Source organism: Hemibagrus wyckioides, linkage group LG04, assembly GCF_019097595.1.
Source record: "Hemibagrus wyckioides isolate EC202008001 linkage group LG04, SWU_Hwy_1.0, whole genome shotgun sequence".
Taxonomy (NCBI): domain Eukaryota; kingdom Metazoa; phylum Chordata; class Actinopteri; order Siluriformes; family Bagridae; genus Hemibagrus; species Hemibagrus wyckioides.
In genome coordinates, this window is record NC_080713.1 from 5,838,699 (window position 1) to 5,856,169 (window position 17,471).

Below are 17,471 nucleotides of genomic sequence, written 5' to 3' on the forward strand. Positions count from 1 at the left end.
GAATGAGTGAGGGTTTGAGGGTTTGTAGAATGAGTGTTTGAGGGTTTGAGGGTTTGTAGAATGAGGAATGAGTGTTTGAGGGTTTGTAGAACGAGTGTTTGAGGAATGAGTGTTTAAGGGTTTGAAGGTTTGTAGAATGAGTGTTTAAGGATTTGAGGGTTTGTAGAATGAGTGTTTAAGGATTTGAGGGTTTGTAGAATGAGTGTTTAAGGGTTTGAGGGTTTGTAGAATGAGTGTTTAAGGATTTGAGGGTTTGTAGAATGAGTGTTTAAGGGTTTGAGGGTTTGTAGAATGAGGAATGAGTGAGGGTTTGTAGAACGAGTGTTTGAGGAATGAGTGTTTAAGGATTTGAGGGTTTGTAGAATGAGTGTTTAAGGGTTTGAGGGTTTGTAGAATGAGGAATGAGTGAGGGTTTGTAGAACGAGTGTTTGAGGAATGAGTGTTTAAGGATTTGAGGGTTTGTAGAATGAGTGTTTAAGGATTTGAGGGTTTGTAGAATGAGTGTTTAAGGATTTGAGGGTTTGTAGAATGAGTGTTTAAGGGTTTGAGGGTTTGTAGAATGAGTGTTTAAGGATTTGAGGGTTTGTAGAATGAGTTTTTGAGGGTTTGAGGGTTTGTAGAATGAGGAATGAGTGTTTGAGGGTTTGTAGAACGAGTGTTTGAGGAATGAGTGTTTAAGGGTTTGAGGGTTTGTAGAATGAGTGTTTGAGTGTTTGTAGAATGAATGTTTGAGGAATGAGTGTTTGAGGGTTTGAGGGTTTGTAGAATGAGGAATGAGTGAGGGTTTGTAGAACGAGTGTTTGAGTGTTTGAGGGTTTGTAGAATGAATGTTTGAGGAATGAGTGTTTGAGGGTTTGAGGGTTTGTAGAATGAGGAATGAGTGAGGGTTTGAGGGTTTGTAGAATGAGGAATGAGTGAGGGTTTGTAGAACGAGTGTTTGAGTGTTTGAGGAATGAGTGTTTAAGGATTTGAGGGTTTGTAGAATGAGTGTTTAAGGATTTGAGGGTTTGTAGAATGAGTGTTTGAGTGTTTGAGGGTTTGTAGAATGAGTGTTTGAGTGTTTGAGGGTTTGTAGAACGAGTGTTTGAGCGTTTGAGGAATGAGTGTTTAAGGGTTTGAGGGTTTGTAGAATGAGTGTTTAAGGATTTGAGGGTTTGTAGAATGAGTGTTTGAGTGTTTGAGGGTTTGTAGAATGAGTGTTTGAGTGTTTGAGGAATGAGTGTTTAAGGATTTGAGGGTTTGTAGAATGAGTGTTTAAGGATTTGAGGGTTTGTAGAATGAGTGTTTGAGTGTTTGAGGGTTTGTAGAACGAGTGTTTGAGTGTTTGAGGAATGAGTGTTTAAGGGTTTGAGGGTTTGTAGAATGAGTGTTTAAGGATTTGAGGGTTTGTAGAATGAGTGTTTGAGTGTTTGAGGGTTTGTAGAATGAATGTTTGAGGAATGAGTGTTTGAGGGTTTGAGGGTTTGTAGAATGAGTGTTTAAGGATTTGAGGGTTTGTAGAATGAGTGTTTGAGTGTTTGAGGAATGAGTGTTTAAGGGTTTGGGGGTTTGTTGAACGAGTGTTTGAGGGTTTGAGGAATGAGTGTTTGAGGGTTTGTTGAACGAACGTTTAAGGGTTTGAGGGTTTGTTGAACGAATGTTTAAGGGTTTGAGGGTTTGTTGAACGAGTGTTTGAGGGTTTGTAGAACGAATGGTTAAACGAATAAAGAATAAGTGGTTGAACGTTTGTAGAGCGAGTATTTGAAGGTTTCTAGGATTGATATGGAAATAGCAATGAATCACTGAATCCAGCACATGAACTAACTAGATTAGAAGGATGAAGGTCACAGCAAGGTCAAATATCTAAAATAGTTTATCTTCAAAACCGTTCTTCACATATAAAATATATATTTTATATTATATAATATATAAGGACCAGACTTAGCAAGAAAAACTTAGAACTTAAAGAACCTCTTAAGTACAGTGGAACTTCGGTATAGGAATTTAATTTGTTCTGGAGGCGAGTTCTTAAGGCAAACATTTTTATTATGAAATGAATTTTCCCATAAGAAATAATGTAAATGCAGATAATCTGTTCCAGCCACCCAAAAATATGACCAATCTTACCATTTTTCAAGGGTCAAGGGTCCTCACAGGAAGTCGTGCCACCAAGCTAGGGCTAAAAATAGAACAGACCACCCACGTCACCAATCTATCAACAAAAAATACAATTTCAAACATAGAATTTTTATTATGAATTTTTACAGTTTACTGCTTTCAACAATAGCCATTGTTAAAAACCGTGCAGAAATAAAATTGAAATGAATCGAATTGTTGGTGGGTGAAGCCAGCCCTCTTGACACAATTAGCCTTGAGTTCAAATTATTGTAAATTGCATTTGCTATCCAGTTCATCCATTCCTAAAAATCATTGCGGTTGGTGGAATGGTTCGGTAAGAGATCTAGATAACAGGATAAAGAAATAAAGGCACTCTGAGTTACTGAAACCTGAGCAAATCTCCTAGGAATTTCTTGTTCTGTTGTTCTGTTGCAGTAAACATTTACACACCACTTAACATTAACGACTGATACACAAGGTCCAGCGGTGTGATCCAGGAAGAGAGAGGAAGAGGAAGAGACGTAGATCTCGGAAATAATGGAACACGGCAGAAACGACCAGATAATGAGAAGATAGGCAGGAAGAGAAGAGTGACAAGAGTCATCGATTGAAAAGCGAGAGCTAAAAGTAGAGTGTAGAGAGTTTGGGGTTAGTCTTTTTGCAGGTTTTAATAACCGATACAGGTCATACAGTATATATATATATATATATATATATATATATATATATATATATACCTCACTCTCCATCTCCATCTTCCACTCATCCTTCAGCTAGGCTTATTAACCAGACAGATCACTCACTCCATCCTCTTACACACACACTGTCCTTTTCAGTCCTGGATCAATTATCTCTGGTATTTCGAGGGTCCCCAGACCCTTACAGCACTCTTAATCCCTGCTTTTACTCCAGCCATAGTGCAGAATTATATTTAAAAATGTTTGAAGGAGGATTTGGAGTTCATTTGAATGGCCTTTAGCTTCAGCGGCGATGTATATTGAGTTGGACACGCAAGTACGAGAAAGTGGTGGCTCGTTTTTTCATTAAAAATATCATCTCAGAGTGTGAGCTATACATATTGTTGTCGCTTTTGTTGTTTAAGTCCGCGTAATCCCTTCAACACACGTATGTCCGCTTCCCCACGTCAGAGGCACGTCTGCCCCCCGTAAGCAAACAGATTGGAGCTGATTGAAGCATCAGTAATCAGTGTGAGAGAGCATCCCGCTGCTCCAGACCCAGCCACGAGCGCAGCGATCCTCGAGAACTTAACTTTCCATGACGTCAAAAGCTCTTCTCCCACCGAGTCGCACACTCCACACTGCTCCCTGACACACGCTGAGCTAGCAGGCCTCACTGTTACACATAAGCACAGCGGATCACTTTCTTGCACTGGACATTTGGTCAGCAGCATTTTGCTTGAAGGCGTCGGGACTTAACACCGTCTTTGAGATTTCTTATACACGTCTTGAGCATTTCATTATTTTATTCAAATAATGAATCTCAGGATTGTATTAGTGCTTTATTGTTACTATAGTAATAGCCAATTTACAGGGCAGATGCTCCAATAGTAATAATAATAATAATAATAATAAATAATAAATGTATGTGTGTGTGTAATAAGAAACATATAAATACATAAAAAATAAATAATAATAATAACGAGTATGTAAAATAAATTAAATAATATATAACATATAAATTAATAATAATAATAATAATAATAATAAATATGTAAAAGAAAAAATATAAATAGTATAATTATATATAAAATCATATTTTAATATAATCATATATAATATAACAATTATAAAGTATATAAAATATATAAATACTTAAAAAGAAAAAATGAGGAAAAAAATAAGAAAAATAATAATAAATATGTTAAAGAAATACAAAAATATATAAATATATAAAAAGAAATAATAATCATTATAATAATAATATTCATATTAATAAAGACATAAAAGAAATAATAATAACAATTCTATTAAACTGATTAAGAATTCAGTTGAACAAAGAAAAATAGATAGTTGGTCATTTAACTCGGAAGCTTTCTCTAAGGTGGTTGTTATTTCACATTAATGGAATGGAGTCTCCAGTGTCTATGGTTTGTAACAGTCAGTATGTTTGACTCCACAGGAGAATATTTCAAGACAGAGAGCTTTATTTTTTTGTGATTTCAAGCTGCAACAAGCTGCGATTTTTTTCCTTTTTTTCTCTCATTACCTTCAAGGGAGAGAAACAATAGGGGCTGTAACATTACGGACCTGTTATATCAAGGGCCCATAACAGTAAATGTAACTATAAAGGGATAAAAATGACATGTTCTTTAATAAATATGCAAAGTAAGTGACTTTTACAGCCTCATGAATCATTTTTAAAGACATCACATAAGTGGACGATGGCCTGTTAATGAGATTGCAGAAATCAGATTTTGTGTGTGTGTGTGTGTAGTAATAACTGCAGTACTAATAAGTACAAATAATCGTAATAAGCACCCCAGGCTCCTAAAATAAGAGTAGACTGTTCAAAAAGGTTAATCCAACCCTTAGATCTCAGCTCACACATCAGACAGGAGTCAGGAGTCATGTGCTCGGGATGATTGTTCGGCCTGTGGCTTGTATCGCCTCTGTTTGGTCTGGAGATTTGGCCTGGAGAAGAAAATGATAGCTGTGAATAATAGGGGCAGAATGTAGAGCTTTATTTAGGCCTTATTATTTATGATGGAATGTTAGACACAGCCACTGAAGAAATGTGTGTGTGTGTGTGTGTGTGTGTACTGTGAATGACCCCGTCAGTCTGTTTGCATATGACACATGAGTGATGTCGCTTCAGATGTCGGATCATGAAAGCAGCCTAATTGGGAATTTCACGTTGTTCCATAGAAGTGCTGATGCTTTTTTTCCCCTTATATATCAAAGCCTGCCTACAAACAAGCCCTTTTGATAATTATTCATGTTCTAATACAGGACATTCCTCATGATGGCGATGCGAAACATTGATGTTGTGACTTTGATGTTCCAGTAATTAGCCTTATTAAACTTGTATCCTCTTTTCTCTTCTCTCTCTTCTCTCTCTCTCTCTTTAGCTCTGGAAGTTCACGTCCCTGATTTCCCAGTGGTGGTGCTTTACGGGACAGACACCGTCCTCAACTGCACGTTCTCTGGGGCTAAGAATTTTAGCCTGTCCGAGCTGAGCGTCTTCTGGCAGCTGGCTGACACCCAGAGGAGCGTGCACGCTTACTATGACAAGCAGGACCGCTTCGTCGATCAGGATGAGCGCTTTTCTAACAGGACCAGTCTGTTTCCTGCAGAGTTAGCGTCCGGTAACGCGTCCCTGCTGCTGAGGAGAGTCCGAGTGGCAGACGAGGGCAGCTACACGTGCTTCGTTAAAGTGGACAAATACAGCAGGGATTCCATGTACATGCAGGTGGCAGGTGATTCACGGTTTATTCTTTCTACACTTTAGATTAGTATAAACCTTTAAATCTAAGATCAACCAGTGCTTTTTTTTTTTTTTCCAAATCTTGGGATCTGATGAGGTCTTTTCCTGTTGACGTTCATCCACCTCGAGGTTTGATGTCCCAAGATGCTTTTCCGCTCGACACGGTTGTAAAGAGTGCTTATTACAGCCACTGTTGCCTTCCTGTCACCTTCAACCACTCACATCTATTCTCCTCTGTCCTCTCTCTCAACAAGCCTGCCACTCACTGGATGCGTTTTGTTTTTTCTTTTTCTTTTTTCTTCCCATCAATCTGTGTAAACTTTAGAGACTGTCGTGTGCGAGAATCCCAGGAGATCAGCAGTTTCTCAAATACTCAAAGGAGCCGTCTGGCACCAGTAACCATGTCACGGTCAAAATCACTGACATCGTATATTTTTTTTACCCCTTCTGATATTTGACAAAGAGAGACAGAGAGTTCTGTTTTACATTACTTTTATTCACATTTGGATTTAGAGTTATTGAACTGAATCACTGTAGTATCACATACTGTAAGGATCCTACGCTCTCGCTGCTGAGACCCGGGTTTGATTCTCAAGGCACTGAACCAACCTAGCTACTGATAATTTAACTCTCAGTGCCGGTCCCAAGCATTGCAAGCAATGTGAGAGTCATGTGAGGAAGGACATCGGGTGTACTGTAAAACCTGTGCCAAATCAAAATCTGTGGATTGTCTGTGGTGATCCTGAACAGGAAGCAACTAAAGGACAAATGTAGTAAAGCTAAAGAAAACCAAATTTATAAATTAACGTATTAAAAATGATATTTTAGATATTTATTGTTACTATTTTATTACAGTGGAACCTCTGCATACAATTTTTATTCGTTCTGCATGTGAGTTCTTAAGGCGAAAATTTGTTTTGAGAAACGAATTTTCCCATCAGAAATAATGTAAATGCGTAATCCGTTCCAGCTGCCCAAAAATATGAGCAATATTTGCAATACGAAGCGTATGTAAACTGTATGGCTGCTTACAAAGAACTGACCCAAGCCAAGCATTCCATGTCAAGAATGGTCCTTACAGGAAGTCGTGCCACCAAGCTTGGGCTAGCAGTAGAACAGACTGCCCTGTGAAATCACCTAGTTTTTGAAAGCATGCTGAAGGCAACATTGGTATCGTGGGTTGACTTTTGAAACAACTTTCACTGACTGATAAAAAAAAAACGTAAAATCATGAACTATCTTTGGTTGGCTTCACTTGGCTTTCCAATGATGCAATGAACGGCTTTCGGACGTGGGCGTAACTTCGGCATTCATATGCTAATGTGCAACTGTATTTATATAATATGTATATATATATATATTTATCAGTATGCTAAATTTTTGAAGGTCTAAATATTTTTTTTTTTAAATGTAAAGATAAATGTAAAGTATTGTATTATGATCTGGAGACGATTGGTAAGTTTTATTTAAAAAAATATTGGATTCCCAATACTTGCTTATGGCTCTGCTCACCTTAATATCAGCACCATTCCTGTCAGCTTGCCACCAGTGTCTTGAGACAGTTCCTGTCAATTTTAGCCCACACTTTTACTGAATGGATGCGATGGCCGTCCAGTCCGTGGCGGTAATTTGGTGTTGATGTTTCACCTGCTGTTCCACATAATCCCAAAAGTTCTCAACAAGTCCGGTAGTCACGGAGGCCAGTCAAAGTTTCCGTCATATGTGTTCCATTATACTCAACCATTACATTTCATACATTCTTAACCTTCTTTAAATCTCTTTCAGCTGGAAATGTGGATACTGTATAATCTTCATTATGAGTATAAACAGTATAATATACAGTATAATGTTTAAGTATAAGATTATTGCAATGTAATTAATTTTAGGGGGAACTTTTACACTACATGCACCTTTCCAGGTATGACATGGATATTAAAAAGTACAACTGGTGTACATTTCACCAACATATTAATCTGGAATGATTGACACCCTCTAGAAGCCCCGCCCACTCATCTCAGATTAGTAATGTGTGTCATCTCCATTTTCCTACTTTAACTTTCCTCTTTCTGTCAGGGTGAATAGAGGATATTTGGAGTGTATTCATGCGAAATAAGCTCTATGAGTGTAGCTAAGGTGCGACACGTGTGTAACATCAGTTGGCTGTATTTATTAGGCATGTGAAAAAAGTTTGGTGGTTAAAATGGCACTTTCTTCGTCAAAAGAGAGAAAAAGCCTTGACATTAAGTGAGCCTGCAATGAAGCAAATCTCATACTTTAGAAAAAAAACTGTAATGCTAATGATAATTACACGGTGATCAGAATTGCTGCTTGATGTAAACAGAAAGTGAGCAACCTGTGTGTGTGTGTGTGTGTGTGTGTGTAGTGTGTATACTGTCTTTTACAGTAAACAGCAGATGCTTGGGGAAGAAAAGAAAACCTGTCGTTCATCTATTTAGTCATGATACTACAGTATATGTGGCATAGAATAATGTGAAAATGTGAGTGTCTAAAAATTTGACTATAGATTTTGTAGTAATTAAGAGTAGACTGCTATAAAACATTTTTATAATAAAGAACAGCTAAAACTTTAGCAGACGCCCTTATACAGAGCAACTGACATTTATCTCCGTTATACAAATAAGCAGTTGAAGGTTAAGGGCCTTGCTCAAGAGCTCAGCAGTAGAAGCCTAGCAGTGCTGGGATTTAAAAACATTATGATTATGTGTTGGTCCCCCTTTTCTTGCCAAAACAACCCTGACCCGTCGAGGCATGGACTCCACTAGATCCCCAAAGGTGTGCTGTGGCACCAAGATGTTAGCAGCAGATCCTTTAAGTCCTGTGGGCTCCAAGGTGGGGCTTCAGACTTGTTTTTCCAGCACATCCCACAGATGCTCAATTGGATTGAGATCTGGGGAATTTGGAGGCCAAGTCAACAGCTCAAACTCGTTGTTGTGCTCAACAAACCATTCCTGAAACATTTTTGCTTTGTGGCATGGTGAATTATCATGCTGAAAGAGGCCACAGTCATCAGGGAATACCGTTTGCATGTACATGGGCTGCTACAATGCTTAGGGAGGTGGTACGTGTCTAAGTAACAACCACGTGGATGGCTGGACCTAAGATTTCCCAGCAGAAAGCATGACACTGCCTCTGCCGGCTTGCCTTCTACCCATAGCCCTTGCCTTCTATCCTGGTGCCATGTGTTCCCCAGGTAAGTGATGCACACACACCTGGCCATCCAAAAGAAAACGTGATTCATCAGACCAGGCCCCCTTCTTCCATTGCTCCGTGGTCCAGTTCTGATGCTCACAATGCTCACAGGTTGTGAGTTTGAATCCCAGGGCTGCCAAACTACTGCTGCTGGGCCCCTGAGCAAGGCCCTTAACTCTCAAATGCTCAGTTGAATAAAAGAGATAAATGTAAGTCACTCTAGATACGGGCGTCTACTAAATGCCGTAAATGTATTAACGCTAAGCTTGGAACCTTTTGAACCACAACATTCCGAATCTGTAACTCAAAACCTTAAGGACTGAGCCATCATACTACCTCCAAAATCTTATCTCTTATCTCTTATCCCCATACCCCCGCCATCACTCGGAAGTGATGATGTCATCTTCTTCCTGGATTGTAGGAGTGTCACATCAGGCCAGTGACCAACTGTTCTATTAGTACTAGTTTTGTCTACAAACAAAAAAGGCACTGCTATTGGTGGGTGCCCTGAAAACCCTTTTTAGCCAAGGAGGTTTTGTTGTCCTTCAAACATTATTCTCAAGATGTTTAACAGACTCAAAACTAGCACCAGTCAATAACCTGGAATGAGCAGTTATACCTGGATCAGCATCCAGAACCTGACGGTTTGATCCTGATTGTTTTTGTGATATTGATTGACCTCTTTATGAGACAATTTTGTTTATTCAGGTATACAGTATATATATATACTCTTATTCTTATAGCTAAGTGCACCAGCACTTAGAATGATATATTGTCATTCCCTGTTGATTGCATCTGCTAGCAGTCTCTCTGTCCCTGTCTCGCGTCTCTCTCCTTCAATTTCTTTCTCTGTGCATCTTCAGAGAGACCAAAGTGCTCTTTTCATTTCCGAAGACGCATCTCATTAAGCGATGTTAATGCTCAGAAATGCTTTTCTGCACTTGGCAAGGCTGCAGGAAAAACAATCATGCCTTTTTTTCCGGTGCTGATGAATTGACGGATGCTGCGCTTGAGATTTGCAGACAGTATTATATTTAGCTGGCATTTCCGGCGTGTTTGGAGGTTGGAGAAATCCGCAGAGATCCGCGTGTCAGTCAAACGGACATTGCCGTGGGTTTTGGCCTCTCTGACATCTCCCGCCTCTTTTCCATCGAACCTAGGAGCGTCTTGATTGCATTTGCTCCCCTCGTACCAAAGAGGAGGGCCTTTTTGTTTGCTGGGCACTGATTGGTTCTGGGAGTTCAGCTGAAACAGCTCTGGTGTTTCTCCACATGAGAGAACCGACCCTTCTCACCTCTTTCACCCGCAAAAAACGCACAGATTTCCCCATGGCCCATTTAAACTGTGAGAAAGAACAAAAATCTAAAAGTAAAGGTCCCTCCAGGATACGGGAGGAGAGACGCGTGTCAGCTAATGGTTCCATCTGATGTTGAGACACATGGCTGTATGTTATGCAAAGCTCCCAGAACATAATTAAGACTTTAATAGCAGATGTGTCAAGCTGTTCCCAGGGTGAAACACACCAGCTATATCTCCACCCTCCTCATCTTACAGCGGTGAACTCAGAAGTAATGAGACCAGGAGGCATGATCCCTTAAACTTGGGGGTGTACTTTTGAATTGATCATGCTGGGGAATAATGATCGCTCAAAATATTTGTTCCTCAAATTTGTTTCTATTACTACTAAAAAAGAAATAGAAAATATATATATATATATATATATAAAAATCTTATTCATTGCTTATGGCTGCAAAATAATGTCTGCAGAGTTGCAGGGCGAATCGGGTGGCACCAGAACACGACTTGTTCTGAAAGGCAAAATAAATTTTTAATTTCTTAACTTTTTTAATACATTGTTGGATCCTGAGCTGAAAATAAGGATAATTGTCTATCTTGTCTTTCAATTTTTATTTTATTTATTCATTTATTTGTTGGTTTGTTTAATTTAAATCTATTGCTATTTATTTTTGCAATTTTGGGTAACAAACAAAAATACCAATAAAAAATGGTACCCATAAATTTAAAAAAAAAAAAGATCAATAACAAGTAAGTACTTACTTTCTGACATTTAGTGAATCCGTAATTGAGATAAACTCAAAATAAACTCACTGGTCAACTGCTTAAAGCTGGGAGAACGCTGTTGCCAGTTAACCGGACAATATAGCCCGAGCATGATATAATTAATGACCGTATAATACCTCTGATAGCTAGCATGAAGGCACAGTGAGAATGGAAACAACACACCAATTTCCCCAGTTCCCAGTGTGCTTTAATATACTGAGAATTGTCAACAATTCTACATCATGCAACACTGGAATATTTTTTTTTATATTTTCTATGTATTTTTTATCTTTCGTGGTACTTATAATTATATTTCTATTTTTTATTTTTATTTTTTAAATTTATTTTTTATTTTCTGATTTATTCTTTTTTTTTCACAGACAGCCGAAAAGCATTTTTTTAAATGTAGTTCTGTGTATGGTGTCATACTGTGTATGTATGTGACAAGTAAAATTTTAATTTGTATAGAATTTTATTCTCACACAACTCCTTTTTAATGTAGCACTGGTTAGAAAGTGTCACTTCTAGCTTGGGAAAATAAAATATTATATTTTAACATCACATCATATTCGGATATTCTGTTTTCCTTCTTCTGCACTATTCCGAGTGTAGAGTCATTTATCTTTGTGTCTCTTCAGCCCCTTACTCCAAACCAGTAGTGACCTGGGAAACCGAAACCGACCCCAAGCCAGGCGACATCGTAGCACTGACCTGCCTGGCGTATGGCGGCTACCCCGAGGCCGAGGTGCTGTGGCAGGACGGGAGCGGGCAAAACCTGACGGAGAACGTCACCGTGTCACCAGTAGCCAACGAGCAGGGTCTTTTCACCATCAGGAGCGTCTTGACGGTGGTCCTCGAACCGAACAGCACCTACAGCTGCAGACTGACCAACCCGCTTCTAGGGGATGAGGGTCACGCCTCCGTCACCATCACGGGTGAGTAGATTTCCTAGCTGTCAATCATCCGTCACGCTCATCCCTTCTAGGTCAACCACTCAACTACGGTACACGGGAGACGACGTCGCGAGCGTCGTCGTCTCTCGAAAACATCATTCGTTCTGGGCTTGAGAGCCTTGAATCATTTGAAAGTTAATCAGAACTATCTAAAGTCAATCAAGAGTCAATTAAAATCGGAGCACTGATGGTGTTTCCCTGTTTCTCAGATGACTGTTCTCTGCCAAATGAAACTGGAAGACAATAATGGATTGTCCAATAATGATCCAATAAGCATAGCCATCAGTTTTCCCACTTTGCTAAATGAGTGGAGAGGGTGATTATTTCTCAGATTATCTTGATAAAATGAGAAAAAGCTTTTATCCCAGCTTTCGGGCTCAGCCGAGGGAACGGAGGTGGAAAAGAAGGTGGCTGGATTTATCTCTGGCTTAGCCCAGATATTACAGCAAAGCAGGGGGTCAGTGGGGGTCATAAGGTTGAGCTTCAGTGGTCTGGCAAATTGTAAAGCTGACAGTGGGATGGGGCTGACGGCAAAAAAAAAAAAAAAAAGATGAAAAAGGACAGGCTTCACTTAACTCTGCTAAAACGGAACTGGACAGAGATTTGTATTCAAACGGCGAGATGGCCTCGGATGACCTCGGACTTGTTTTGACGTTGGTCTGGCAAGTATATGGATCTGGGATAAATAGGTGAAGCAATGTATTTGTATAGAATAACTCTTTAATGCTGCAATCTCTAGAATCGCCAATATATGGAGTAATAAAGGTTTTGAGGACGCAGCCCAAACCTGTGGCTGATAAAGACAGAAAAATAGGAAAGATGTGAAGCTTGATATTAACTTTCGGAGCCTCTTCATGCTTGTGATCATGCGTAAAGGAGGGATTATCAGTAAAAAAAAACATGATATACAACATGACTTTCTTTCTTGTGCTGTACGAGGAATAAAACATTTGATCACACAAATCTCATACATTTTCCATTATTGCTTTCCTAACATCTGTAACAAAAACTATATACGTGAGAACCGTATAACTACATGGGTTTGTGTGTGTGTGTGTGTACGCAGGTGACTTCATTAGAGTGAAAACACACAGCCGAAAGCGCCGTCGCTAGCAATTAGACTGAAAAAGATGAGCGCTGTTAGGCCAAGTTTCTGAAAAAAAAAAAAATATAAAACACCCACAGAGAGGAGCGAGAATGTAAATGAGGTGGAATTAATACTGAAAAGCGGAGGGACATCCCTTCACTTGTAAACGATACAGCGTCTGATTTGTGTTTCAATGGGGACTACAGTTTAAAGGCACCTGAGTAAATATGTAAAGACGGAGATGATGCTAAAACTCATTTCTTTTTTTTCAGCCTAGAAGGTGTTCTGGACACGTGAAACATGAATCAGTTTGTAATTTAGGAAGAACGGATCATCGTGAGTTGATTGTGAGCTTGAATCCATGACGATCGTGAGAGCCGAGATGTCACACGTTCTTGCATGTAAATCAAAGTGGCAGTAGTCAATCACGAGCGTCCGCATGTGGAAGAGGGTAGATTATCTCATCTCAGAGGATGCAAACCAAACATACGTAATTACACACCGGTGAACATAATAAGAAAGCTGGGGACCTTCTGAAAGAGTGAAAGTGCAGGCGGTTGCTGGGAGTTGGGGTCCGTGGTCCAAAACTGTAGCTCTTGTGGGGTGTTCCTGGTCTACAGTGGTCAGTATCTATCAAAAGTGGTCGAAGAAAGGAACAGTGGTGAACCGGTGACAGGGTCATGGGTGGACAAGGCTCATTCATGTACGTGGGGAGCGAAGGCTGGCCCGTGTGATCCGATCCAACAGACGAGCTACTGTTGCTCAAACTGCTGAAGAAGTTAATGCTGGTTCTGATAGAAAGGTGTCAGAATACACAGTGCAGGACGGGTCAGGGCTGTTTTGGCAACAAAAGAGGGACCAACACAATATTAGGCAGGTGGTCTTAATGTTATGCTTGATCAGTGTACTTTAGGTCACGCCCACTTCAGGTTGAAATCCATGTAAACATACAGATATGATTATTTTTTAAATTGTTAACAGACAGCGCCTTTACATTTTATCCCAGGCTGTGAAATACAGCTCTGTAGAGTTAAAGCTACCAAATGAGCAAAAGAAAAAAATATTCTTAAAACTGGTGTAAAAGTCAGTGCTCGCATCGATAAGAAGCTTCAAAACACCTCGCGTGCGTCGTTCTCACCTCGTAGATGCTTTCCAAGCTGCTGTCGAAGAGAGTGAGAAGTTACCATGTTTCTCATTACGCGCTAATGTGTTACTATCCAGAAAATTCTGCAGTATGCAAATGAGGACGCAAACTAAATTAAATTCACATAAATTTCCATTTTGCTTCCCGAGCCGTGTCAGATGCCCTTGATAAATGTTCTACAAGCGAACCTCAAGCTGGAAAACGTCTGAAAGGCTTAATGACGCTCTGCTGTTTCCTGACTGGCTCTTTAAAGACGCCGAGCCGAGCAGTCAGAATTCGTCACGCTCGTCGTAAATTTAACTATTAGGATCGGGACCAAAGCTGCACCGTCAGGAAGCGATGACCATCTTTATCATCATCAGTGAAAATTTCCATGAAGAGGGTTAGGGACATTCATCTAGAAATCTCTACTTGGCATTCTTACAAGTGGGCTGTAAGCTGCAGGCTGGGGCTCTGGTGCCAGCTTCGCCCATCTGTAGCCCCGTCGGCTTGGCAACGACGCTCCAAAAAAAAAAAAAAAAACTGATAGCAAACAAGCGGCAGCTCGCGTCTCTGAGCCGTCGGGATCGCGCACGCCTTGTTTGATCTGAAAATGTATTTGCGCTTGTTTACACCAGCTGCTGTACGGTCAACAAGTTGCCTAATTAATTTTGACCTAAGCTACGTTTGCACAGACATTTTTCAACAGCAAATATAGTGTGGAGTCAGGCTTTTCAAACACTCTTTCCTAGCTAGAGCCAGAAAAAAATGGCATCCAGAAGATTCCCGGTTGACAGCAAATTTATTTCTATTAAAGAACGTCACATGGCACTTGTTTTTTAAAATCTCATTTTAGTTACAGTTAATCTTGTGGGATGTTATAGATCTTTCTGGTCGATCAAAACACTGCAGTTTCACCAGAAGCAAGATGACTGAAGAATTAGGATATAATCAGGAGACTAATGCTTAGAAAAACAATGACAAAAAAAAATATCTTAAATTAAGGCATCAAAATGGAATAATCAATTGAATCATGGATTATAAATAAATAAATAAATAAATAAATAAATAAATTTCAAATCTCACTCATTGGATGATGCTAAAATCACATCCATTAATTTAAAAATAAATAAATAAATAAATAAATCCAACCTAATGCCTTCTGTTCTTATGTTGGAAAAATAAAAGTTACAGCTTTACACACCTTACTGTTACACAGTAGCCTTTGCTAAAGGATTGTGTTTTTAACAGCACTAGAAACTCTATACTGCGAGTCATGAGTGGTTTTGCCCAGTGTAGTTTTAGTTGACGGGTATTCTTGGGCTTTTAGCTGCATCGTTTCTCAAGCTGGATAACTACAAGTTGAATAAGAGCACATCTTGCCTTCAATCGTATCATTCACACCACGTTAAATCGCATTTCTAGATCCAGCAGCTGAACGTTTATGCTATCACAGAGCTTCTAAACGTAATTGTGGAAATAGAACGCACACACACACACACACACAGACTCACATCCGTCCAAATCAACAAAGGGACTTAACCTAAAGAAGATAAAGACCTCACCAGAACCCTAGATCTGAATCCAGCTAAAAAATCTGTTGGGTGACCAGAAGCACTAGTCTGTGTACAGGAGATCTAGCGCGAGAATGCAGTTTGCAAGAACGAATCGGAAAATATTGCCAAGTCAAGATGTCAAAAGGTGCTTCAGCAAAGTATTAATGTAGGGGTGTACATACTTATGCAATGAGTTTATTGTAAACATTGTAAATAAGTATTCTTCTTTATCGCCAGGGAAATTCATCTTCTTAGTCATTTATAACAAGCATGGCACACGTTATTTTTAAAGGAAAGTCGTTTACCATATATGGCAACTTGTGGGCGTTTCTTTATGCAAATGAGTATGGCTTTCACTTTTTTCTAATGGCTGCCGCACTGAGCTGTGCGTACGCGTGTGTGATAAATACAGCTTTGGTACTTGTTTGCACACACTTTGATAAACGAGACCCTTCTTCTCTTCAAGTTAAACATTTTCAAAAGGATCCACAGGTTTAACGGCGTTAATATTCGCGGATGCTAAAAGTGCGTCGAAGAGAGAGGCAACATGAAGTTCTCTAGATTTTATCGTGTAGTCTTGTTTGTGAGGAGAAAAAGCTGATATGAAGGAATAACACTTGGTGTTCTTAGTCAAGGTGACCGCAAACGTCAAAAAAAATAGAAAATAAAAAAAAAAAGCCTCACTGTCTCAAAGTGCCTCAGCAAAGAAACGTGGGCTTGATGTTCAGAATGATGATATACAGTACTGTGCAAAAGTCACCTTTTTTTTAAATGCTAATTTTATTAGTCTTAGTTGTTTACTTGATGTCTTTATTATTTCATTAATAAAAAAATTTAGAAAAATATTTAAAACAATTTAATAAACTTGTTTAAAACAATTAAATTAAATTATTAAAACAAAATATGATATATATTTTATTTATTTATTTTTTAATTAAATCTATTAATTAATTTTTAGGAAAAAAATTTCAATACAGAATTTACTCATACAAAAATTTGTCTGTAAACACAGTAACATATTACATGTTGCATTACAGGATTTTTATTTTATTTTATTTTAATTAATTTATTTATTGTTTGATCTCTACAGTACTAGAAATAGAAATATCAATAAGTCCACATTGCCTATTGATGATATTCAGAAAACAATGCGAAGCTGATTTCTATAGTAACTGCAATTAAGTAATTGGCTCTCAGTGCCGTCTTGGGTAAAATGAAATAAAACGTAAATAAACTGAATGTCAAGGGTTTTCCAATAAACAGAAAGAGAACGTCGGAAGGGCAACACAAGAGAGAATAGATGATTGAAAGAAGATGAGAGAGAGAGAGAGAGAGAGAAATGACTTGGAGAGAAAGGGAAATTTAGATGAGTGAGAGAGAAAAAGAGAGAGAGAGGGAGAGAGAGAGAGACAGGGAGAGAGAGAGAGAGAGAAAAATTAAATGGAGAGAAGGAAATTTAGATGAGAGAGAGAGAGAGAGAGAGAGAGAGAGAGAGAGAGAAATGAATTGGAGAGTATTGGAATTTAGGTGTTGAATAGGACGTCAGGACAAATCACAGGCCTATGGGATCTTAATAGATTTGTTCTAATATGTTATCGTTTCCATAGTAACAACTTACTCAAGGGACTTGTAGATGGATCTTTCGCAAAATTGTACAATCGTGGAAGGTTTTTCAAGGAGACATTATGGACGGATTCAGCAAGTTTTCAACATGAGGGATAAAATAGTTGGTGCATTTCTCTAACATGACATCTTTCTAATTATCTTCATGAGAAAGAAGAAGAAAAATGAGTGAATGGCCGTTCTATAGCTGCTATAACCTAAGTGATAACACAAACTTAACTTAACTTAATGACTGAACCTAATGATTATTTTCCTTAAAAGCAGGTCCCTTAGATATTGTCCTTATTCATCAGCTCATTGTTGTGTTATGTGTTATT

The 17,471-nt window shown here is 38.8% G+C and overlaps 1 protein-coding gene across 2 annotated transcripts in view; it reads left to right on the forward strand.

The window, feature by feature from the left end:
• The window catches only part of cd276 (CD276 molecule), a 111,195-nt gene that overhangs the window by 24,899 nt on the left and 68,825 nt on the right, over positions 1-17,471 (forward strand). For both annotated transcript variants that reach the window (XM_058388124.1, XM_058388125.1), the window contains exons 3-4: positions 5,186-5,533; positions 11,451-11,747. In XM_058388124.1, the coding sequence (XP_058244107.1) occupies positions 5,186-5,533; positions 11,451-11,747 (645 nt within the window). The remainder of the gene's footprint in view (positions 1-5,185; positions 5,534-11,450; positions 11,748-17,471) is intronic.